This window comes from Neolamprologus brichardi, chromosome 10 (assembly GCF_056152115.1).
Source record: "Neolamprologus brichardi isolate AB-2024 chromosome 10, ASM5615211v1, whole genome shotgun sequence".
NCBI classification, from domain to species: domain Eukaryota; kingdom Metazoa; phylum Chordata; class Actinopteri; order Cichliformes; family Cichlidae; genus Neolamprologus; species Neolamprologus brichardi.
This window is the reverse complement of record NC_142113.1, coordinates 8,422,059-8,447,159: the sequence shown is the minus strand read 5'-3', so window position 1 is coordinate 8,447,159 and position 25,101 is coordinate 8,422,059. Positions and strand designations below refer to the sequence as shown.

Below are 25,101 nucleotides of genomic sequence, written 5' to 3'. Positions count from 1 at the left end.
CAGCTGAGCGCACCATCCGCTCCGAGCTCCCTGACCTGCACTCAATCTACAGCAGGCGGTGCTGGACCAAGGCCAGGAAGATCGTGAAGGACCTCAGCCATCCCAACAACGGACTGTTCTCTCTGTTGAGGTCAGGAAAGAGATTCCGCTCCCTGAAGACCAACACAGAGAGACTGAGGAGGAGCTTCTTCCCGCAGGCGATACGGTCTCTCAATCACACCACCACACAGTACTGACCCACACATATAGTTCTTACACACACACTGGACATTCTGGACATTTGTTTACACTTCATCACTTTAAGCATATTTGCACTGCACAAGACACTGTATAATGTGGATTGCAGCTGCTGTTATTGTGTGTATATATATTTATATTTCTCTTACATTCTTATAAATGTCTATACTTTGTATTTTGTTGTACAGTTATCTTATTTTCAACTTTAATTTATATATTTTATCTTATTCTTTCCCAGTTAAATTTACCCTTCATTCTTTTTGTGTTGTACAGTTATCTCATTCTTAACTTAATTTTTTTATATTTTATTTTATTCCTTCCTGGTTAAATTTACCCTTTTTTATTTTCATATTTATTTATTTCCTATCTTATTCATAGCCTTTTCTTTTTCTTTAGGTCACGAGCAGTTGTCCAAGCATTTCACTACATATCATACTGTGTATGACTGTGTATGTGACAAATAAAATTTGAATTTGACAGTGCTAGTGCTAGCATGCTAACATTTGCACTAAACACAAAGAACAGCTCAGCCTGAGAGTACTGCCATCTGTTTTGGCGATATTTGGTGACAAATCAAAGCATTAAGCAAATTAAGATTATGACTTAATGATGAAGCTAGATGAAAACAAACTAATGAATTCATTCTCTGGACATGATCAATATCAATGGAAAATTCCAAAGCACTCCTTTCCATAGATGTCGAGATATTTCAGTCTGGACTAAAGCACTGATCTGACTGTTGTCACTAGTAAAGCTAAAAATATTACCTGCATGGTGATCACCTTCTGATCAATCTCAGTGTTTACTCTGCTGTTATGATATAGTTCACTGTCAAGATACCACTTCCTCCTTGGACTAATAGTCACTTTATGAAGAAACTAGTTAGTGTATGGGGTAAGGCTTCACCAGCTATTTGTCAAACAAAACACTGTGGAGAAAACGAGTGAACTGAACTCAACTGAATAGCCAAGTTGCACTTTACTTACATATATATATTTAAAAGAATTTAATCAATGGACAAGACAAGAAGATTTGTGTCATTAATTCAGTTTCCATCCAAATGTGATTTGTTTTGTGAGGCAAATCTTGACCACTGACCAACAGAATATAATCAGTTTATTGTTGAATTAAAGTAAATGTTTGTGTCAAAGGTAATGAAATTGCGTTCAGCTGTTCCTGATATATCACATGTAACTTATCTGATGTTTTTTATTGTCCAATATGTTGCATTTTTTATTCTGAGAAAAAATGCAGAGCTGAAGGAAACAAGGTCTATTTATGCTTTGTATCCTACTTGAAGCATCAGAAAGGGTGATGTGCTACTTTTCCAAAGGACAAGATCAAAAATAATCCCAGCATTACATAACAAATTTGACTGTAGATTTTCCTTCAGTGGAAGTCAGCTCAGTCACAGCACTGATATCCTTGCTTCAGTTTCAAATAAAAATACAAACATAGAACCCTCCCTATAATTACACTCAATATGTAGATTTAGCCAATGCGAGGTGTGTAAGAATGACTTTGGAGACAGGGAATGACTTGAAAGCCATTCAGGTGACATCTAATAACAGTCTGTATCACTAACTCTTAAATATCAGCAAGCAGCTCTATTATACACATAGCATTTGAACATGATGAATATTTAGCAGGTTATTAAATACAAACTGCTTTGTTAAGATTTCCCGTCTTCATTAAGACAGTAAACTGACATTTGCAACAGAAAAGACTTGCTGGTGGAGTAAAGTGTCCCTTTATTTACAGTGTAATGATTGGTCTGAGAAAAGGGAAATGAAAACTACAGTCCTCTTCACTTACCAGAAACTGTAGACGCTGCTTCTCTGTGTTTTCCTCCTTACGGGAGGGGGGCGGGCTAAGGCCCAGTACGGGCGTCACTCGCAGCCCCGACTCCTCTTCTCCGGGAGCTCTCTCAGACCTGGATGGAGCTTCATCTAATACCACACACGGGGTCTCTCCTACAACCTGAGAGACAGGAGGAATCATTCACTTTACATGTAAAAGTAAAAAAATTTAAAAAGAAGAAGAAAAAATACAGTTCTGACACAGCTACAGAATGGGGAGCAAATGTATAACTGTCAACTGTTAAGTTATCTTTACACTCGCATCCCCCACTGTGAAACAGGGATTATTAACAAGCCTCCTTCCCAGTGTTCCATCTACAATCAATGAGTAATCCAGGGGGATTCCCTCTGGCTTCCAACAAGACTAGAACACACTAGCGGAAAGGCTGTCCTATCTAATTAGGCTGCGTGCAATGACTGGACTGTTTCACAGCAGGTTACACTTCTGGAACAGTCACATATTTATCTTCATACACTGTATGATCCTTCTAATGAATATCCAGGTGGGGGGGACAGGCTAACACTGGTTAAAGGTTAAGAGTCGGGAATCAGTATCTAATTTTAGAGCAAACCTACTTATGCCTAGAGAACTGTGCTAGTGTAGCCAAGGCCAGGACCCAATAACAGGATCAAAGGCGCTCTGCCACGTGCAGCAAATGGGATCTCTCCTTTACAATCTCTTTGCTTTTACACTGGAAGACTATTACTATAGACATTAGACGCACCAGTTTAAGATAGGATTCACCTGGGGATCAGCAGACTACTTCAGGAATTCATATGCTGTATGAAAAACATTTATAGCCAAAAAAAACAGTATGATCTATGCCATATATCTCTCTCTCTCTCTGACACGATATATATATATATGTGTGTAAGATTCTGTTTGCAAAAAAATGTATTTGTTTTTGATTTGTGCAAAGTTTGCATCAGCTGTCTCTAGAGAAGAATGATGTGGTAGCATATTCACAAGATGAAGATGCTCTTGGACCTTATTATGTTAAGAAACTATTCAAATGAGATAAGGGTGACTCTTGCCCACAACCGCTGCATACGATAACAAAGAAAGTGAGCTAAAACTGAAACCAAATGATCTCCAGACTCGTCCATCATGAACAGAAGCGTGTTGTAGTTTCACTAGGAACTATGACAAGATTGTGATAGGACCTTCGCCTTGAATGACTAGAAGTATTGTCTTCTGGCAGCTGTATGCAGTCATCATTATTTTTAGAAAACACAAGCTGTCACTAAAAACAACATGCCAATAACGGAATAAGTGTTCTAAACTGGAGACAGCTCTTTTTTGTATAAAGCAGCTGATTCTCTCTACTAGATACTAGACATCAAGATACTCATTTCACAGCATCAACACCATCATCTGCAGCATGAAAATAGCATTCTGACACCACACTGTTAGTTTCCCCCACCTTTTTTTTTTTTTTAAAGAAGCCGTTCAGGCTGCACGGTGGATACAGACTATGGGGTTCAAAAGTCATTGTGACAGAATCTAATCAGTGGCATGCCTGTGAAGTTAAGCAAAGCCACCCCTGGTTTATCTGTTGGATACAAGGCCAGATGGTGTTAGTAGTGGTGACGAAAGGCCAGCAGGAGGCACTAAATCCATTGGCCCCCGGTCAAAAAAAGTGCCCAGGAAAGAGGGTTTTAAATAGGCTCGCTGCTGCTTTTTGTTCTCCTTGTTCCTTTTGGTGGTCATTTAACATCCCATCATGACCCTCTCAAGTGAGGACAGGCTAGATGATCCCATCATCCTGGCAAAATTCCCATCTTTGTAACTGGTCTGACATAATTAAACTAGTCAGTCTTCTTGTCATTTCTAATTAGCTTGCAGGAGTACACGCCCATTCAGTGGGTTGGCTTAAGTGTGTGGAGTTTCTGCTACAACCTGGCAGCCATACAGCATGGTGGGTGAGGTACACTCTAACTCTTCTATCAACTTTTTTAACATAATAGTCCACTTGTGCTTGCATGCTACATACCTGAACTTTGCTCTTTCATTATTAAACAACACACTTTATCAAAAGTAGTGACTATGTTTGCGGTGTTTTCATGAAAAAAATGTTGTTTACAGAGATAAATCAGGAGGTTTACATTATTTTTAAAATACAGGTCAAGCTCCCTAAAAGAGCAAGCCTTTATCTAAAGAGATGATGGGTTCAAAGCAAATATAATAAGAGTTCATGCGATGTGTGATATAATTCTGACATGGTTTTGGCGAATGAGCACAGAGAGGCGAATATTACATAATGCCACATTTATGCACTGTTGTGGGGAATAAAGCGGCTGTCAAACTGACAGAGAGCATTAGAGCACAGCTTAGGCTATTATGAATCATTTCAAAGGTTTATATGCCAACACACTAACCTAACAAAACTTACTATGACCGAACAGGCTGTTCTTGTTTTAGAGATTTTGCTTAAATATGGTGTTGAGTTTCGGTCTCTATTCTTATACAGACAATTCAGAGGATAGATCAACTCAGCCTAGTGAGAGTCTTTGCATCTTGGCCTATATACAGCAGCAAAACTATAACTTAATTAGAGACAAACCCTAGACATTAATACTCTCTTTACTGTGTTATTGTGGGGTTTTTCCCATATGATGATGATGATTATGAAATGCTTGGTCAGAGGCAGGCGGTACCCACGCAACAGTATTAATTATACCTGGTAAGTATTACATAACAGGTGTTCTAGTCCTTTATTCCAATGAAATACATGAGAATTCTTACTTGTTTAACTGAGCAACACTGAATTTAGTTTGAAAAAATATCAAAAGTAAATCCTGCAACAAAAAATAAAAATAACCCTCTGAGCATTGTATTTACTTAAACAAGTGAAGGAAAGAATCGGCAGTTGTTTCAATCTAACCACCTAAGTGAAGAAATGCTACTTATCTTAAGCCACTTTTATTTATTTAAATTTATGGCTGGATATTTCCTTGAGAGACAGAGTAAATCAAATCAGGGCATGATGTGAGTTACCTATAGGAGATTTCTCTCTTGAGGGGTTTTTTAACACATCTGCAAGAAATTCTATCAAATACATGGCTTGGAGTTTCTGGGTGACAAACTAGTCCAATTTTAAGATGCAGTGGTTTGCATCTGCCCATTTTAAATTTGAAAAGTAAAAACTTTGGGTAGTTGTGTCCCACATTTAGTGAGCGCATATTATCTCTGCTGCAAGTAGTCATATCAGCTATCCGCAATAAAACGCTGATGTTACACATTCTCTGTTTTTATCTGAGCCAGTTGGGAAAACAAACTCAATATAACACAGACTAGCAGATCATAAATGGTCATATGCTCTAGTAAAATCATCATTTGATAATGTCTACAATTTCAGGGGTCCGACTCTCTGTGAAAAGTCTAATTAAATATGAGATCAATAATCCAAGCAGACTGAACTTCAGTTTAGAATAAGGAGGTTCCATATTTGTAGAAAGAAGATATTAGAAAATATCCAGATCAAAGTCAGGAGTTTTTTGTTACTTCAAGACAGTGGTTAAATTAGTTCTCTTTAACAGCCACAGGCTGTGAACATCAGTTAGACTAATACTCCAACCTCTGTCATCTACAGATTTCAACTGGATACTTGATAATTTTGTTATTTAGAAACTTTTAAGTTGAATCCTTCTGGATAACACATGGAAATAGCTATGCAGTGAGCCTGAGAGGTTGAATGTATCATTAATCAAGCACAATGCAACCTTATCCTTTCTCTTTTCTTCAGTAATGTCATGAAAAGATTTTAATTCCATCTACCATTTTTAATACATTCAAGGCCAAGCTTACATGCAACATAGATGTATAACTGATCAAGCGCTTGTCAAGTGGTAGTGTTTGTCTGACCCTGCAGAAATCAGAAACACTGTCTTATCGAATTGCACATTCAAACTGAGGTGAATAAAGTAATGACTGTTTAAATAAAAAAGAGTCCCTAAATAAAGTCAAGAACGAAAATTAAATTAGTTAAGTAAATACTCAAATCCTACAGGATGTGTAAACACAGTCATGTAAGTCATTTACCAATAAATGACCTGATGAAGGAAGCAGGTGCACCTAGCGTCTGTTTTATGCTGAGACTACAGCATGTTTGCCTCTTGTGTTTGTATCAGACCAGGCCCTAGCTCAGACACCCCACCTCTCCTCACACCCTGCCTCACATGATGAGGTATGGACACTTCACGCTGATGTGGTCCATGTATATTAAAGTACACCCTGGGGCCATGCGTACTAAAGCAGGGTCAGATCCCATTCAGCAGGCCCTGAATGCCATAAGCACATTGGTGTAATCCCTGCAGACTACTGAAACGGGTAACTGGATCACTTCTTTTAAAAGCACCTTAATGGATTGGCCTGGCCGTTTATTTTCTTTTTTAATACGGAACATATCGATGTCCACCAATCAAACGCTGCAGCACCATGTCACTAAGTCTGTCTGTCTAAATTCTACATCTGGAAGCTGTGAAATATGACTGTTACAAAACTGGGTTGACAGGCTGCCCTTGACTAGGCCTCCCGCTTGCTCTGTCTTTCTGCACTGTAAGAAAGTGGCAGTCCATCATAGACAAGGGTGGGATTTAGCACAGGATTTACTGAAATTAATATTTTTTTAAAAAAGCAAACAACAAAAGCTATAAGTCCTTAAAGACAAATCCCTTTAGATACAACTCAAGTCGGAATAGTAAGATGGGGCATGTAACAGCATAAGCAGCTGATTTTAATATCTAACGCAAATGAAACACCAGCTGCCTCGAGCCAGTTCTCTCACCCTCCCAATATGTCATGACACTGACTCATTTTCAGTGTCAAGTCTCAACTTTGAGTCCTGCACGGCTTCAAGCACACACACATACATATGAGGTTAGCCCAGAAGCACTACAAGAGACAGACCTTACTAAGTTCCAGAGACAGCAAAACTCACAAGATGACCTACCCCTTTCGTGTGATCTGTGGCAACGTCAAGGGTTCCCTTGGCCTGCTAGTTATCCAGAGCAGGGCGAGATAGAAAAGTCTTTACTGCGGCTGGAGTCTTACCTACCACCCAAAACCCTCTCACCGCTGCCACAGCAACAGCGAGCGGATTACTGGACTGTACCATTCTGTTGTTAGAGGGGATTAGAGTTCACACAACATGGCCCCTTTCTGGGTGTGCGTGTGCCACTGGCAGTGCGTGTTTGCGTCCCACAAATGAGAGATTACCACAATCGGCATTCTCATTTGAGCTCCACAGGCAGAGAATTTACTTCACTCCACAGGCAGTGAAAATTTTACAAAAAATAAAGAAACATTATTAGATGTATGCATTTAAATGACATGGATATGATGCAACTGTACCTCTAAAATTGACCAGAGAAATGACATTTTTCTCTGTTACAGATGTTAAGCGATAAAGAATGAATTTTACCATTACAATAATCCACATAATCCACACAAGAAACCTTTTCCTATATTTAGGGGATGTGTGTATTTTTCTACTTTCCAGCCAGTGACTAATATCCAGAGCATCCCTCCTCTGGAGTAGAGCTGTTTCTAAGAACTGAAAACAGCATTAAATGAACTTTTGTGTCTTTGATCAGGCCCAAGTTCAAGAGAGGGAATCATCTCATTATGGCCTGTGACAGATTAGTATAGAGTCCAACAACAAGCCATTATATAACACTGGAAAACATCCATGACAACATAAACAAACCCTGAGTTTCGGTACTCACAGCGTTATGTTTTACATTCCTATAATTCCAACTACACTCTGAGACCATAAATGTTTCTAGATTTAACTACATGATGGGGCCTGTTTGTAATAGCTAATTTTATCTCACTTTTAATGTGCATAAACAGAGTTCATTTGCCTTTTTAAAGCTGATTAAGACCAACAGGGGTCAGTGCAGAGTCTGAATGTTTTCTGGTGTGATGAAAATGACTTTACCTTCTTTCGCCCTTCCTCCTTCACATGTTCCCCACTCTTCACTGCAGCATCGTGGTCAGGAATATGGTCATGCTGCTTTCTGGATGATGTGACCGACAGCTGCCTTTGCAGCCGCAGCACCTCCTTCTGAGACTCCCTAAGAAGCTTCTCAAATTCCCCTCTACCAGATGGAATAGGGGAGCCCTGCATACACACACACACACACACACACACACACACACACACACACACACACACACACACACATACATACATATATATATATATATATATATATATATATATACATATATATATACACACACACACACACACATCCATTAAACACAGCCACAAGACAACAGTTTCAGTTTAGCACATTATTGTTTGTGTTGTTTTCAAACTGCATCCTGCAGGTACTAAATATTAAATTAAAGAATAAAAGAATATGGATGTTCCACTACAGTTTCTAATAAACACAAGAGTCAGCACATTTTTATTATGTCAATGTACAGCTAACCCTGCAACATCCAGTATTATGAAACCCAACAGATGTTCACACTCAAGAGAATCAGCTTTCAAGTCACTGGTAATTAAGAACAGCCTATTCCTGCAATGTCATCTATCTAGACATCAGCAGTGACGCAGCCTTTGCAACAGGGGCTTAAGAGGAGGTTAGGATGAGCAGTACCCATGCTGTCCAGCAGAGAGCAGGCTTGTGGCAGTGGTGACAATGAGTTTGGTAGATGGAATACTGCTTAAAACTTTAAATCAGCTTTCAGCTGAGAAATTGAGGCCAAATTAGTGCCCACATTTCAATCTAGGCTGGATGAATTTACTCAGCAGGAGATGAGTTATAAATACCTTAGTGATACCCAGCCGAGCCTCCAGCTCTCTGCATTCCTGCTGCAGGGCAGCAATTTCCTTGTCTTTAGAGAGCAGTACATCGGCATGCTGGGCCAGGTCCCGAGCTCGCTGACGGGCAAATGCCCTCTTGTACTGTTCAACTGACCCAGGTCTCATCAAAGATGGGGAATTGACCTGCAAAGAAAATACATATTCATCAGCAGAAACGTTGGAATACAGTCGTGAAGACACATGAGATATGAGTGGAAACTAAGGGGATCAACAGTTGTAAAAAGAACTAGAATCAGTAGAATACTTTTAAACTTTCCAAGTCTCATTCTGGTCTGCAGGAATGCTCTTGTGGAATATTAGTACTGGCACTGGTAGCTCACTGATTCATCAATAGGCAAAGACCAGCAAAGGACAGTACCAAGCCAATCAGTTCCAGTGCAGTCTTTGTTGGTGTAGTTTTACCACAACTGATTTATATCTTTGGGCATGGCTCTGCTCTGGAACTCTCCCACCCTTTGATGCACATACATAGAAAGTCAGGGAGCATGTCCTATATGTGATCTGCCATGTGGATGCATAAGAGAGTATCAGCTGACTTATCCACTGATTTGAACTGGCACTGAGATGAGCTGATCTATCATGATTATGTCTGGCGTTGATGTCATGGGCTGTCTGACTATTCCAACTCTAACTCTGGATAATGGTGTGGTATGTAATTTAATAGATTCATCAACTAGAATGGCAGCTTCACTGATAATCTGTAATTCATACCAAGATCCTTGATTGTATTGTATTGTATCTTTATTTTGAACATGTTAAAATAGTATGACAACAACAACAGAGAAAAAAAGATTTTTTTAATGACCCCAGTAACACATCAAAAGATATACAAATTTACAGATATATATACTTAAATAAACATACTTGTGCACCCACACACACACTTATATATACATCCCTATTGTGAAAGTAGTGGGTGAGAGCACCTGATCAAAGCCCGAACTCCTCCCTGTACTTTGCAAAAACCATATTTTTGAACCGTTTTTTAAACTGAGTCATACTGGGACTTTGCTTCAGTTCTTTACTTAGTCTATTCCACAGCTTCACTCCACACACAGAGATGCAAAAACCTGCTAGTGATGTACGGATGCAGGGATGTTTTAAATTTAATTCCCCCCCTCAAATTGTATCCCCCGTTCCCTTTTAGAAAACAATTTTAGAATATTGTCAGGAAGTAGGTTGTTTATTGCGTTATACATAATTTGCGCAGTGAGAAAATGAACCAGATCTGTGAATTTTAGTATTTTTAATTTTAAAAATAGTGGATTTGTATAATCTCTGTAACCAGTTTTATGGATTATCCATATGTTGCTTATCAAACATAGTGCTTTTTAATCATAAGTGAAATTTTCTAACTATAAAACAATACTGAATAAACAGTGTAGGTGCCAATGATGACTATGTATAAGATGGTTTCAGTGTCTAATGTCTGTTATGTTAAAAAACCACTAAACAGAGAACAGGCATCTAAAGCTACTGCTGTATATCATAAGGAAGCAAAGGGCATACAGATATACATTTTGCTGACGCTGTATATTTTCCCTATTTCCTACGTGTGGGACTATTAAAGGTTTTCTTATCTTATCTTATCTTAAAGGCCGGTCCGTGAAAATATTGTCGGACATAAACCAGTCCATGGTGCAAAAAAGGTTGGGGACCACTGGTATAGATGATATCTAACTAACAACCAGTACTTGTCCATCTGACAGTGCAGCTACTATCTGATGACAGCTCACTAAAAAGGCTTTTCATTAGACTAACTCATACAGTCCACAACAGGCACTGATCACCTACTACAATAGGAATATAATATAATATAATAGGATTACTTAGCAGAAGAAGTGCTGTCTCTTATCCTGCAAACACTGCATCGTGAAGAAAAAGAGGAAGTACATTGGACAGTGCAGTTACTATCTCAGATTTACAGTATTCATGAGCTGTCTCATTAGCAATAACAATGCATGGCCAGAAGGATTTAGTATTTGACAACTGTGTTTAGTTTCTACAGTCTTTTGCTAGATCTCTTTAATAAAAGTGTAAATTACATCTTATGGAACTTCTTTGTTTGAAAACGTTTTCTTTCGCATCTCATTTCTATGCATTACAATATTTGGTGTACAAGGCTGCTTTTATTCATGTAAGAAAAGAAGATCACACACTCCACAACTCAATTTTTTTCATATTTAATAAATAGTGTGTGAGGTGTTAATTCATTTTGTCATGTTTTCTTGTGTCGAGAATTATTTCTTTGTACCATTTTATTCACATGCTCTGTGACTCTGTTTCTAACTTATTATCAGGCATTATGACAATGTGATTTGGATTGATAAGGGGTCACTTGCTGCGTGTGTGTGGTAGTACAGCAGGTACAGCAGGTCTACTAATCAGAAGTATGGTGGTTTGATCTCTGGCTGCTCCAATCTGCATGCCTTGGGCAAAATACTAAATCTCAATTTACTCGTGTGAGTGTGTGAATGTTAGATAGAAAACACTTAAGCACAGAAAAAGTGCTTGTATGAATTGGTGAATGAGGCATGTCGTATGTGTGCTCAGGTAGAGTAGAAACGCACTATATAAAAACCCTGTCCATGTACCATTGGTTCAGAGTCACTGCAGCCACACTGTTGGGCGACTCAGTTCGCTGTGGGAATGTTTGAGCTATTTTATATGTGCTGCATACCACTTTGAGGTTGGCCTCCTGCAGTTTCCGAGCCCTCTCTTCCAACCTCTTTGCAAGAACAGCCAGCTCTGTGTTCTTTCTCCTCAGCCGCCTGACCTTCTCCTCAGTCTCTGGGGCACTGCTCTTCCGCTAAACAAAAAAGGGATGCAGCAAATGCTAACACAGCAGCGGCAAAAAAAATAAATCACGCAGTTATTCAGAAAGGCTTAATAATGATTCAAATCTGCAAGTTGGAACTCAAACACCTGCATAAAATGACTGAAGAAAAGAAGCAAAGGGAGTTACATCTTTTTGTTCACCGTCTGTGCACCTGGCCTACTTTCTTACAAAACCTTCACTCAAGTCTACACGCCCTCTGTTATATTTTTAGTCTTACCAGCAGACCATTCTCCTCCCTTAGTGTAGCACAAGTCTTCTCCAGCTCATCCAGGGCTCGCAGAAGTTCAGAATTCTGACGCACCAGGAACCCGTAGTCAGTACCATTCTGGAAAAAACAAAATGACACCAAAAACAGATGCAGAGTTTACCATCTACTGCACAGCTGTTTGTTTTGTCTCCTTCAGTTAAAATGTGAAAATAAGGGATTGGTTTTCATTCTGGCTTAATCCATGTTTTATATCTAACATGCACAAAACCTCCTCTGCTGTCAGCCACTGTTTACACAGCACTGTCTAATGGTGACTGACAGATGACATCTCACTGAAAAGGCTTTTCATTAGACCAACTCATTCAGTCCAGAACAGGCACTGATCACCTATTATAACAGACCAACTTGGCAGAAGAAGTAATGTCTCCTATTCTGCAACACTGCATCATGAAGAAGAAGACAAAAATCTTGAGATAGCCTACAACCTTCTCCATCCGTCACATTCTCATATAACAACTTAGCTTCTTCCTTGAAATGGCCATTAAAAAAAACAAATACACAAATTAACTGATACTTTAACTCTCTTAAGCAATTTTTGATTTTAGCTGTCCCTCCTAATGACCCAAAGCCACTTTAGTGCTAAGCTCATCTTTGTTACAGAGATTTTTGCTAACTCTGAATTTTTATGTACCGTAAGTTTCGGGCTATAAGCCGCTACTTTTTGCACAAGCTTTGAACCCTGCGGCTTTTAGTCAGGTGCGGCTTTTCTATGGATTGGCCATGATTTTTGTGATATCGTAAGAGGATTTGTTTTGGTTGTTCCGCTGTTGTACGGCACTACGTTGCCTGGCGGAAGGGCATGTGATCAGACACACAAGAGTACAAGAGTGGTATGCTGGTCACATGTCCGTCCGGAGCGCGAAAAACAAACTTGATTAGCAAGAGGAGTATTACAGGAGCAAAGAAAGCTTTCATTCACAAACCCTCAGTATGGCAAACAAAAGAAATGCATATGATGCAGCTTTCAAATTAAAGGCAGTCGATTTGGCACTCAGCAAGGGAAATAGAGCTGCTGCACGTACCCTTGGTATAAACAAATCAATGGTGAGACGTTGGAGACGCCAGCTTGATGAACTGGCTCTGTGCAAAAAGACGAAAAAAGCTTTCAGAGGAAATAAGAGCAGATGGCCCAAACTTGAAGACTGTATTGAAGACTGGGTGAACACAAAGAGAGCAAACGGGCGAGGTGTTTCAACTGTGCAGATCCAACTAAAAGCCAAAACAGTCGCCAACAGTCGAAGATAGAAAATTTCAGAGGTGGGCCATCCTGGTGTCACAGATTTATGAAACGAAAAGGACTGTCCATCAAGGCGCAGATGACTGTGTGTCAGCAACTCCCTCCCGACTACGGAGAGAAAATAACAAACCTCCGCAAATTCACACTAAGAAAGATAAACGAATATTCCATCGGACTGGACGAGATTATAAACATGGATGAAGTGCCGTTGACGTTTGACCTGCCCCTCACTAGGACTGTTAACAAGCAAGGCGAATCAACCATCACGGTGAGAACCACTGGCCATGAGAGAATGAATTTCACTTGTGTGCTGGGCTGCACAGCATCAGGGTTTAAACTTCCGCCAATGGTGATCTTTAAGCGGATGACTATGCCAAGAGAAGAGATCCCAAGCGGCATCTCTGTTAAGGTCAACAAGAATGGGTGGATGGTGGAAAGCGTAATGAAGGAATGGCTGCAAGAGTGCTATGGGAAGTGACCTGGAGGATTCTTTCGCCAAAAAAAGCGTTGCTTGTTTTGGACAGCATGAGGGCCCATATCACAGATTCTGTGAAAGCAGCCATTAAGAGCACAAACTTGATTCCAGCTGTGATTCCTGGAGGCACAATGAAGCACCTGCAGCCACTCGACATCAGTGTGAATCGTGCGTTCAAAGTAGCACTATGCGTTCAGTGGGAGACGCCACTGGCAGACTTGGGCAAAACTTGCTCTTCACATGCGACCAGTTTTGGTGAATGATTTATTGCCGCTCGTCATCCACGCGGATGATGCCATCCTGAGCCTGTTCGTTTCCGACACTGGAGAAGAGGACTTTATGGATTTTAGTGCGCAGGAAGAAGAGAAAGTTGGTGGTGAATGACTGACTTTTCTTCTTGTTAAAGCCGTGTTACTGCACCTGAGCCTAAAAGGTAGGCCAAATTTCTTTTTCTGGTGTGCTGTAGGTTATTGTTATACACTACATTTGTTACTCGTTTATAAAGCCCAGTACATGTTTCGTACTTGTAATTACCGGTACTTGTGCATATATGTAAAAAGTTATGCAAATATGTACCGGTAGCTTGTTTTTCAAAATATTAATAAAAGGGATGTGGTCCCAAACAGCCATCTCTTTCCTGACAATTCCCTTTGTGCATATTCTCTTACATATGGTAACTAAACATTAAAACACCTGCGGCTTTTACTCAGGTGCAGCTAATGTATGTACAAAACAGGAGTTTCCCCTGATTTTAGCTTGCGCGGCTAATATTCAGGTGCACTTTGTAGTCTGGGAAATACGGTACTAATTCTGCCACAACTTTTTATTTATTTGGTTATATTTTAACACAATTTATGCTGAGAAATTGTATTCTAAAATCTGCCTATTTCCATAGTGTTTTCCCCCATTTTTTCTTTCTTTCTATAGAAGATGTTGGTTTCAAAATTACTTTAACAATAAATAAACCAAGTAAATGGGGTTCAGTTTTGTTTTTATTTCACAGTGTCTCAACTTTCTGAAATCAGGATGGCATGTCCCAGTCCTAATGTATATTTAATTGTTGTATTCACGTGTTATAAATTAAGTGCACCATGAGGTTTATAAAGTGTAATTAGGTGCTGCAGTAATATTGCTGTGAGCTTGTGAGGGGCAGCTGAACAAATCAGCAGTCAATGTGGCAGAAAGTCAATGTGGTGATCAAGACTGTCATGGGTGTTTAGCAGCCACATGGTTGAAGCCTGGAAGAGAGGAAAACCTCAGATTGGTTGTTCATCTAAATGGAAGTGATACCACCCTGCCTCTGTGCCAGAGATGCTCTAAATGAGCCCTGAGGCTCAGACGTAAAGGTTGAGATTAGAGCTGCTGCCCACAAATGTAATGATTGCATTTAGAGCAGATGAACAGATACAGTGGGGCAAAAAAGTATTTAGTCAGCCACTGATTGTGCAAGTTCCCCCACTTAAAATGATGACAGAGGTCAGTAATTTGCACCAGAGGTACACTTCAACTGTGAGAGACAGAATGTGAAAAAAAAATCCATGAATTCACATGGTAGGATTTGTAAAGAATTTATTCGTAAATCAGGGTGGAAAATAAGTATTTGGTCAATAACAAAAATACAACTCAATACTTTGTAACATAACCTTTGTTGGCAATAACAGAGGTCAAACGTTTACTATAGGTCTTTACCAGGTTTGCACACACAGTAGCTGGTATTTTGGCCCATTCCTCCATGCAGATCTTCTCAAGAACAGTGATGTTTTGGGGCTGTCGCCGAGCAACACGGACTTTCAACTCCCGCCACAGATTTTCTATGGGGTTGAAGTCTGGAGACTGGCTAGGCCACTCCAGGACTTTCAAATGCTTCTTACGGAGCCACTCCTTTGTTGCCCGGGCGGTGTGTTTTGGATCATTGTCATGTTGGAAGACCCAGCCTCATTTCATCTTCAAAGTTCTCACTGATGGAAGGAGGTTTTGGCTCAAAATCTCACGATACTTGGCCCCATTCATTCTGTCCTTAACACGGATCAGTCGTCCTGTCCCCTTGGCAGAAAAACAGCCCCATAGCATGATGTTTCCACCCCCATGCTTCACAGTAGGTATGGTGTTCTTGGGATGCAACTCAGTATTCTTCTTCCTCCAAACACGACGAGTTGAGTTTATACCAAAAAGTTCTACTTTGGTTTCATCTGACCACATGACATTCTCCCAATCCTCTGCTGTATCATCCATGTGCTCTCTGGCAAACTTCAGACGGGCCTGGACATGCACTGGCTTCAGCAGCGGAACACGTCTGGCACTGCGGGATTTGATTCCCTGCCGTTGTAGTGTGTTACTGATGGTGACCTTTGTTACTTTGGTCCCAGCTCTCTGCAGGTCATTCACCAGGACCCCCCGTGTGGTTCTGGGATCTTTGCTCACCGTTCTCATTATCATTTTGACCCCACGGGATGAGATCTTGCGTGGAGCCCCAGATCGAGGGAGATTATCAGTGGTCTTGTATGTCTTCCATTTTCTGATGATTGCTCCCACAGTTGATTTTTTCACACCAAGCTGCTTGCCTATTGTAGATTCACTCTTCCCAGTCTGGTGCAGGTCTACAATTCTTTTCCTGGTGTCCTTCGAAAGCTCTTTGGTCTTGGCCATGGCGGAGTTTGGAGTCTGACTGGTTGAGGCTGGGGCAGGTGTCTTTTATACAGATGATGAGGTGCCATTCATACAGGTAACGAGTGGGGGACAGAAAAGCTTCTTACAGAAGACGTTACAGGTCTGTGAGAGCCAGGGATTTTCCTTGCTTGAGGTGACCAAATACTTATTTTCCCCCCTGATTTACGAATAAATTCTTTACAAATCCTACCATGTGAATTCATGGATTTTTTTTTCACATTCTGTCTCTCACAGTTGAAGTGTACCTCTGGTGCAAATTACTGACCTCTGTCATCATTTTAAGTGGGGGAACTTGCACAATCGGTGGCTGACTAAATACTTTTTTGCCCCACTGTAGCTATAAACCCAACAAAAGCTCCATCCTTACTGTAATGCAGCACATTTACATAATCTGAGTTTGGCTGCTCACATATAAGGAAAAAGCAGTTATAACTGAGACAGATATTTGCCATGGAAGATCCCAAGCATATGCTAAACTAGTATGAAACAGTCTGCCCACGGTTACCCAATGACAGCAGCAAAAAAAGACTGTGACATATTTCAGGTACTGTAAGAAGCATGCAGAAGTCTCCATGTGTGGAACACCTGCTCACCAATATGTCTATGTAAAACTCCTTATTATTAACCTAAAACCACCCTCTTTTGTATCACCACAGACAATAGGAAAACATCCTCATGACACAGTTCAGATTAAAAAAGTGAAACAAACACTAAAAAAATCATGCAGCCATCATCTCATTTATGTTGTCTTGGTAACTGCAGCAGACAGGTGATCAAATGGCTCCCTGGTGGGATTTTAATGCTACTGTACCTATTACTGAAGTCAACACTAATGGCCAGCTGTTTACTAAGACAGCAGCTGAGGCTCCTGTGCTCATAAGACAATGGAGATGCTGTCTACCTGGTTAGCGGGTTACTAACTACTATTTATTTTCAGAATCTGGTTGAAAAAAAAAAATACAAAACCAAAAAGGAATGTGTGGCATTGGGTTACTAGATAAGGCATGATTTAGCTATAAATACAAATGTGCTTTAGTCAATTTCCAATACCTTCTAAATTAGTTGTGAAAAGCTTGCAGTCAAAGCACGATCTAATCAGTGCAGGGGAAAAAAGATGCATCACGGACGGTTCTTATAATCAATACAGGCATAGAGTCAGCAAGTACATTCCCCTTAAACCTGAATGTCCTCTTTGAACTAAGCTGGCATGATCCAAGACAAAAGGAATTTTATTACTCACAAGTCTGACTTAAATGTTTACGACGTGAACTGCTTAAGCTGTTTCAAAACTTCACATTTAAGAGGATAACATCAAGATTTTCCAAAGCAAACTGTGGTTTTGAGAAAACAATGCATTTTTCTGCAATAACCATTCAGGGTAGTTACATTTAGTGACTCTCTCCTTCTGACATCTGCTGCTTTTACATATAAAACAAAAAAACTCTTGCAGTATAGTCATTCATGTTTTCCCACATGTTTCTCTCTTTCAGATCAAGTTCACAGTTCATAAATAAATGCAGAAAATCCCTGCAATCCTTCATCAGAGTGTTTCCACCCAGAGGAAAATATGCAAACCCTATAATATGCTATAACCCTATAATACTTTATAGTAAAGGTGACAGAGTGGGGCACAATTGCTAACCTAAGTCTAAAGAACAGATAAAAAAAAACTGTGAGCAACACTTCATTCTCAGACTCTTTGCTTGCTGATGACACATGAATTTTTCAGGGACACAGGGACAATGCCTATTACTATATATCATGGGGAGGGGGGGGGGGGGGAGAGAACATTATATATATATAGTATATACATTGGGTGAATGTGCAGTAGTAGCAGTAAGCAGGTGAATTCTGTACATTAATATGAATAGACATCTAACTATTTTACAGAATAGACAATATAAACATATTTAAAATTAAAGGAATTTGGAATGTACATTGTGCCTGGGTTTAGAGTGTTTGGAAGAGAGTCCTGTCTCAGTCAATTATAGATGATGTGAGAGGGCGGGTGTGTGTGTTTAGGGCCCGGATGGCTTGGGGATAGAAGCTCCTCTTGAGTCTCTCTGTCCTTGCCCGGATGATTGCGGAACCTTCTACCAGATTGCAGAAGTTGGAACAGTTTGTTGCCAGGATGGGACGGGTCCTTCAGTATCTGCGCTGCTCTAGTCCGGCATCTCCTGGTGTAGGTGTCCTGAAACGGGGGGAGAGCAATCCTGCAGCAACGTTCTGCTGTACGGATCACTCTCTGGAGAGCTTTTTGGTCCTTCACACAGCTGTTCCCAAACCACGATGTCATGTTCTGTGTGAGGATGCTCTCCACAGCGCCTGTATAGAAAATCCTGAGGATCTTTGGAGAGACCCTGAACTTCCTCAGTTGTCGTAGGTGATACAGGCGCTGCCTAGCCTTTTTGGTCTGGACCTGAATGTGGGCAGACCATGTCAGGTTTGAGGAGATGTGGACACCAAGATACTTGAAGGACTGCACCCTCTCCACTGGAGCTCCATTGATGATAATGGGCTTGTAGTCTCTGTGCTGACTCCTTCTGAAGTCCACCACCAGCTCCTTGGTCTTGCCGACGTTCAGCTGGAGGTGGTTGTCCTGACACCATGATGCCAGATTCTTCACTTCATCCATGTAGGCCGCCTCATCGTTGTTGGAGATGGCATCCAACACCACTGTGTCGTCAGCAAACTTCACAATGGTGTTGGAGTCATGGGTGGCCACACAGTCTGAAGTGTAGAGGGAGTAGAGCAGTGGCTCCTGTGTTGATGGTGATGCTGTTAGAATTGTTGCTAGCGGTCCAATCTACAAACTACAGTAACTCCTTGGTTATGCAGGAAGTATTAAACTACTACAGTCATGTAAAAAAGAGATTAAGCACACCCCACAATCCAGTAGCTTATAGTTGGGTGCCATCTCCAACAACGATGATTACACAGCACTGCACCGTCCTATGAAAATCTATGTGCACATGATAAAAATTGAGGCATTAAAATGCCTTTTCTTTGCCTGTAAAATAATAAATATATATGTACAATCTGCTTTATAAAAATAAAAGCTGCTCATTCTTGCCTATGATGACATTGTTCAGTTTTTATTTGTCATATGCAAGTTAGCACAGGCTCAACATCGCAATGAAATGTATTTGACGAGCAGAAGACAGTCACTCAGCAAAATGGTACAGTAGAAGAAAAAAATTAAATAATAAAAAATAAATAGAAAAATAGTAAAGAGCAAAATATTAATGAGACGTAGTAAAGAGATTTTCAGTTAAGTGACTAAATATATATCTATATATAAATATATGTACACACTAGTGATTAAATAAAGACAATCTTAAATAGGAATGTGATGGGGGGGGGGGGGGGGGGGCAGATGAGATATTGCACAGGAATGAGCAGCAGTACTGAACAGTACAAAAGTTTTTTAGTGGTAGTTATTACAGTATTGCACTTTTTTAAAATGTAAATATCAGTAAAGTGGAGTGACCAGTGCAGATTAAACAGAATACTTGTGAAACTGCAGGGTAGCTTCTGAGTGCGTCCTGTGGACTGTGTTGTGTGTGTTTAAGTGTTGTGGTTGAGGTGTCGTATGGCTTGATGGTTAAGTCTTGTAGTCCGAGCAGACAGACTCCTGTAACGCCTGCCAGATGGTAACAAAGAGAACAGCTGATGTGCTGGGTGGCTGTGGTCCTTGATGATGCTGTGTGCTTTACGGAGGCATCGCTGAAGATAAATGTCCTGAATGGCAGGAAGCCTTATGCCAGTGATGTGCTCTGCTGCCTTCACCACCCTCTGTAGTGATATACGGCTGCTGGCAGAGCAGCTTCCGTACCAAACTGTAATGCAGCTCGTCAGCAAGCTCTCGATCGCACACCTGTAGAAATTTGAGGTGATATTCGCATTCATGCCAAACTTCCTCAGCCTCCTCAGGAAGTAAAGCCGCTGGCAAGCTTTCCTGATAGTAGTGTCTGTGTGAAGGGTCCAGGAGAAGTCCTCGGTGATGTTGACTCCAAGGAATTTGAAGCTGCTGACCCTTTCGACCATGACACCGTTGATGTGGATGGGCTGGTGTTCCCTGACTGGTCGTTTCCGGTAGTCCACTATCATTTCTCTAGTTTTGCTGATGTTGAGTCAGGTTATTTTCCAGACACCACACGTACAGTGCCATCACCTCCTCTCTATACCCAGATAGCAAGGAAACATTGAAACAACGTTGAGTCAATATCAGGCGACATCATTGAACCAACGTTGAAGTGTGACGTTGACCTAACGTCACTCTTGCACCCTTTTTTAATGTTGAAACAACGTCAGGTTTTGATGTTGAATCAATGTTGAAACCTGACATTGAAACAATGTCAGATTCTGATATTGAAACACTGTTGAGCTATGGTGTTGATTTTCCACCTCTTTCGCACAGTTGCTTTTTATTAAAACAACAGTTAAATCATGACTGGAAATCTACCTTTCTTTATAAGTATTTTAACCAATACTAAACTACTGCATGTTTCCATCAATACTTAAACCACCTAAACACATAATTGTACTTATTCCTCAAATTGGACACCCTTTATAAAAAAAACAACAACAAATGTCTCACAATGTATCATGTCAATATTAATATCCTAAAATAAGAAAGCATTGCATGTGATGTAACAGAGAAAAAAAATAAACAAAAAAAAGGTCAATAGGCATGTTTCGTTTGCTAAATACTTTATTAAAAGACAGTTTCCTATTTACATTTATATGTTTCACAGAAGTTTGTAATTTTTTACTCTGGGATGGGGATGCATGATGTGCGTCCTGCACCACCCATACCCATACGATCTGGGGCGTATCGGAGCCATTTCTGCACTGCTTGTGCAAAGACAAACTCGGACATAGAGTTTGCCCCTAACTGCTGCGTCAGGCCATCTAGGAAAAAAATACACACACACAAACACAAAAAGTGAATTAGAGCACATGAATAAGCTCTTGTTAACTGTCTTCAGCGGGGAGAAAGTATGTAAACTCCTAGGCTGATAAACATGAAAGTCACCAGGCGTAAATCTGCAAACTGCCGCATTTGATTCCCAAAGAGCTATGAGCGGAAAAAGTGATAAGTCTTAGCATGGTGTGCCGTGTATCCTTTAAAACAAAATAAACATGGGGTCCTCGGGCTGTACAACTACAACCCGAGGACTAAACAAGCCAAAGACCAAAGACTCCATCTCCAGATTAACCGGACATGAAAGTCTTGTTATTAAGAAAGACAAAGTAATATAGCAAAAAAACTGTAAAACTTACCACCATATATGCATTTGCAGAGCGCTGTATCTTTAAATGCCATTTTTTGCTTTGTCTGGTCCTTGGTTTTTTTCCCTGCCCAGTTGAGTACCGAGGCCAGCTCGTTTGTAATGGCATAAGCCATTACACGGCGGACTCGCACCTCCAGTGTGGTCCCTCCAATCAAGGCAAAGCGTCTCACCTATAGACACATTTTAAGAGATGGAATTAGCGTGTCTCATGTCTTAAATGTGTATGCAAGTGCTTGTGTGTTTAATCAACAGGCCGTTGTTATGTATTTAAATCACATCTGACAGCTATTACACTTTATAGTTACAAAGTGTACATAACCTTTATATACTTACCATTGCCTTATTTGCCTCTTATGATTGAAGAGCTGCCTCTGCATTGTTTAGCTCCTCAATGTTGTGCAAGGGCAAATCCAGAGGCAGTACCCCAGCATCTACCGATTCATTTCAGCAGGGATGGCGGATGGCTCTGACCTCCTCACGGAGTTCGTTAACAGCTGTCGTCAGGTCTGACTGCATAGCTAATATCTTTTGTGAGGTCGCATCTGTTTAAAAAAACAATTCCAGAAAGATTAATGGCTTAAGCAGTGAGAGGCGAAAAACTAATAAATAAATAATAAAACGCAGTTTACGTGTTGACAAAAGGTGCAAACGCAAGGTAGGTGAGCGTGCATCGTAAAGTTAGGTGAGCGTGCAACGTAAAGTTAGGTGAGCGTGCAACGTAAAGTTAGGTGAGCGTGCAACGTAAAGTTAGGTGAGCGTGCAACGTAAAGTTAGGTGAGCGTGCAACGTAAAGTTAGGTGAGCGTGCAACGTAAAGTTAGGTGAGCGTGCAACGTAAAGTTTGAATTGAGTGCGAATCGAAGCGGGTGCTCTCCAATCATTAAAAGTAACAAAGTCATTGAACACATTTATACAGTTACCTTTACGTTTATCAATCATATATCACAGATTTACAATTTTTTGTAGTACTATGCTAAAAAGCAACTGCAGAGCGAAAGTCTGGGTCAAGCGCCGAGGCGACGGCAAGAACAAAGGAACCCTCGAAGCGTTACAGCTAGCTAGCTAGCTTTGTAAGGGAATATAACGGAAAAGTATGAAATGAAAATGTTTTCTTTGTTGACTTTGTTCGCAGTGCAGTTTATTTGTTGCCGGATTGTAAGATGAAAGTAGACACAATTTCGGGCTCCCACATTTTGTCCGAAACTTTACATTAACAAGTTTGTTTGTTTTTTACTGTTATTCAAATGCAACCGTGGAAATAACGAATAGAACAAAAGTCATTCATTCTTACCTTATATTAATCGTGGTGCAGGCCAGTGCAGTGCATGAACTGATGCCTTCTCCGGTCAATTCCGCTGAGAGTAAATCTAATGTCCCGCTCTACCGTACAAGACAATGGTTACCTGAAGGGATGTACCACTGTGAGAGGGGGGGCTATGGAATAGTCCAAGTGGTAGCAGCTTTAATTTCCCGCGAAACCATAAATCAATGGTTTTTCAACGTGATTGTTGTCACCTTGTCAACTATAAATAGATCAACAATCAACGATGACAGAACAACAGTGAATCAATGTTATTTCAATGTCAGTGTCAGGTTTCATCAGTATTTCAATGTTGTTTCAACATTGGTTTTGTGTTGACATTTCAAGCATGACGATTCTGATGGTTCAGATGGAAAATCAACATCTGTTCAATGTCTCCTTGCTATCTGGGTAGGCTGTCTCATCGTTGTCTGTGATGAGGCCTATGATGGTTGTGTCATCCGCAAACTTGATGATGATGTTGGACTCGTGTTTAGCAACACAGTCGTGTGTGAACAGGGAATATAGGAGGGGGCTAAGCACACAACCCTGTGGGTTACCTGTGTTTAGGATGAGTGGTGAGGAGGTGTGCTTACCAACTCTCACCACCTGGGGACTGTTTGTGAGGAAGTTTAGAATCCATCTGCAGATTGGTGTTTCCAGCCCAAGGTCGACGAGCTTCGTGGCAAGTTTTGAGGGGTGTTAAATGCCGAGCTGTAGTCGATGAAGAGCATCCTTGCATATGTATTCCCTTTTTCCAGGTGAGTGAGGGTGGTGTGCGTTGCCAGAGCGATGGCATCCTCCGTGGCTCTGTTTGTCCGATAGGCAAACTGAAGAGGGTGCAGTGTGTCAGGGAGGGAGGAGCAGATGTGACCTTTGACCAGCCGCTCCAGGCACTTCATGATGACGCAACAGGACGGTAGTCATTCAGACAGGAGACCACTGATTTTTTGGGAACAGGAATGATGGTGGATGCTTTGAGGGACGTGGGGACCACAGACTGCCTCAGGGAGAGGCTGAAGATGTTGGTGAACACCTCTGCCAGCTGGTCGGCACACACTCTGAGAAGCCGGTCCAGGATGCCGTCCGGTCCTGGAGCTATGTGAAGATTGACCTTTTTAAAAGTCCATCTCACAGCTTCTGTTTCACAGAGTTAAAGTTACAGCCTCACTGTCCTCCTGAGGTTAGAGCATAGAAGTTGTTGAGCTCATCTGCGAGAGATGCAGTGAGCTGAACAATGACTGTGTTGTCCTTCTTGTAGTCAGTGATGCAGCGCATTCCATTCCACAGTCGCCTGGTGTCAAAGCTGTGGTAGCTGGACTCCATTTTGTCCCTGTATTCCTTTCTGGCCTTTTTTATAGACTTTTGGAGGTCATACCTGGCTGCTTTATATGCATCAGCATCCCCGGAATTAAAGGCACTTTTAGCTTGGCACGAACATCTTTATTTACCCAGGGTTTCTGATTTGGATATATGCGGACAGTGGTTTTTGTGATGGTATCATCCATGCACTTTCCAATATATCCAATGACAGAGTCTGTGAGTTCATTGATGTTGCCATCAGCTGCATCCACAAATATCTGCCAGTCAGTTGTGTCAAAGCAGTCCTGTAGGACCTCCTCAGCCTCACTGTCCCATTTGTAGATGACCCTGGAAGCTGGTTTTTCCTGTTTTAGGCTTTTCTCTGTATGCAGGCAGCAGCAGAATGGAACAATGGTCTGCCTTACCAAAAGCTGAGCGGGGGAGGGGTTTGTAGCACTCTTTGAATGGAGTGTAACAATGGTCCAGTGTTTGATCACCTCTTGTGGGGAAGGAGATGTGCTGATAGTATTTGGGGAGAACCTTCTTCATGTTGGCTCTGTTGAAGTCTCCCAGCACAATAAAGGTAGCTTTTGGATTTTTGTTCTCAAGTCCAGTAATGATGTTATATAGTTCGTCCATTCGTACATTATAATAAATGCAGCTAATTTCATAATGCTGAAGCTCTAAAATGATCTCTAAAAGAAGCTATTGTATCCCACATCACTTTCTCAGATTCCAGTTGATGACTTTACATTGTAAAAGGTGTAACAAATATCTGTTTG

The 25,101-nt window shown here is 40.9% G+C and overlaps 1 protein-coding gene and 1 long non-coding RNA gene across 10 annotated transcripts in view; both read right to left on the bottom strand.

Annotated features, from left to right (window-relative positions):
* The window catches only part of tspoap1 (TSPO associated protein 1), an 82,380-nt gene that overhangs the window by 29,362 nt on the left and 27,917 nt on the right, over positions 1–25,101 (bottom strand). For all 9 annotated transcript variants that reach the window (XM_035911458.2, XM_087847137.1, XM_087847140.1 and 6 more), the window contains 5 exons: positions 11,992–12,099; positions 11,616–11,744; positions 8,882–9,058; positions 8,039–8,221; positions 2,053–2,217 (listed from right to left, as the gene is read on the bottom strand). In XM_035911458.2, the coding sequence (XP_035767351.2) occupies positions 2,053–2,217; positions 8,039–8,221; positions 8,882–9,058; positions 11,616–11,744; positions 11,992–12,099 (762 nt within the window). The remainder of the gene's footprint in view (positions 1–2,052; positions 2,218–8,038; positions 8,222–8,881; positions 9,059–11,615; positions 11,745–11,991; positions 12,100–25,101) is intronic.
* Positions 20,711–22,341, bottom strand: LOC148100846 (uncharacterized). Its single transcript, XR_015719691.1, has 3 exons — positions 22,052–22,341; positions 21,708–21,888; positions 20,711–21,335 (listed from the first exon to the last, which is right to left on the bottom strand). It is a non-coding gene; the product is annotated as an uncharacterized LOC148100846 (long non-coding RNA).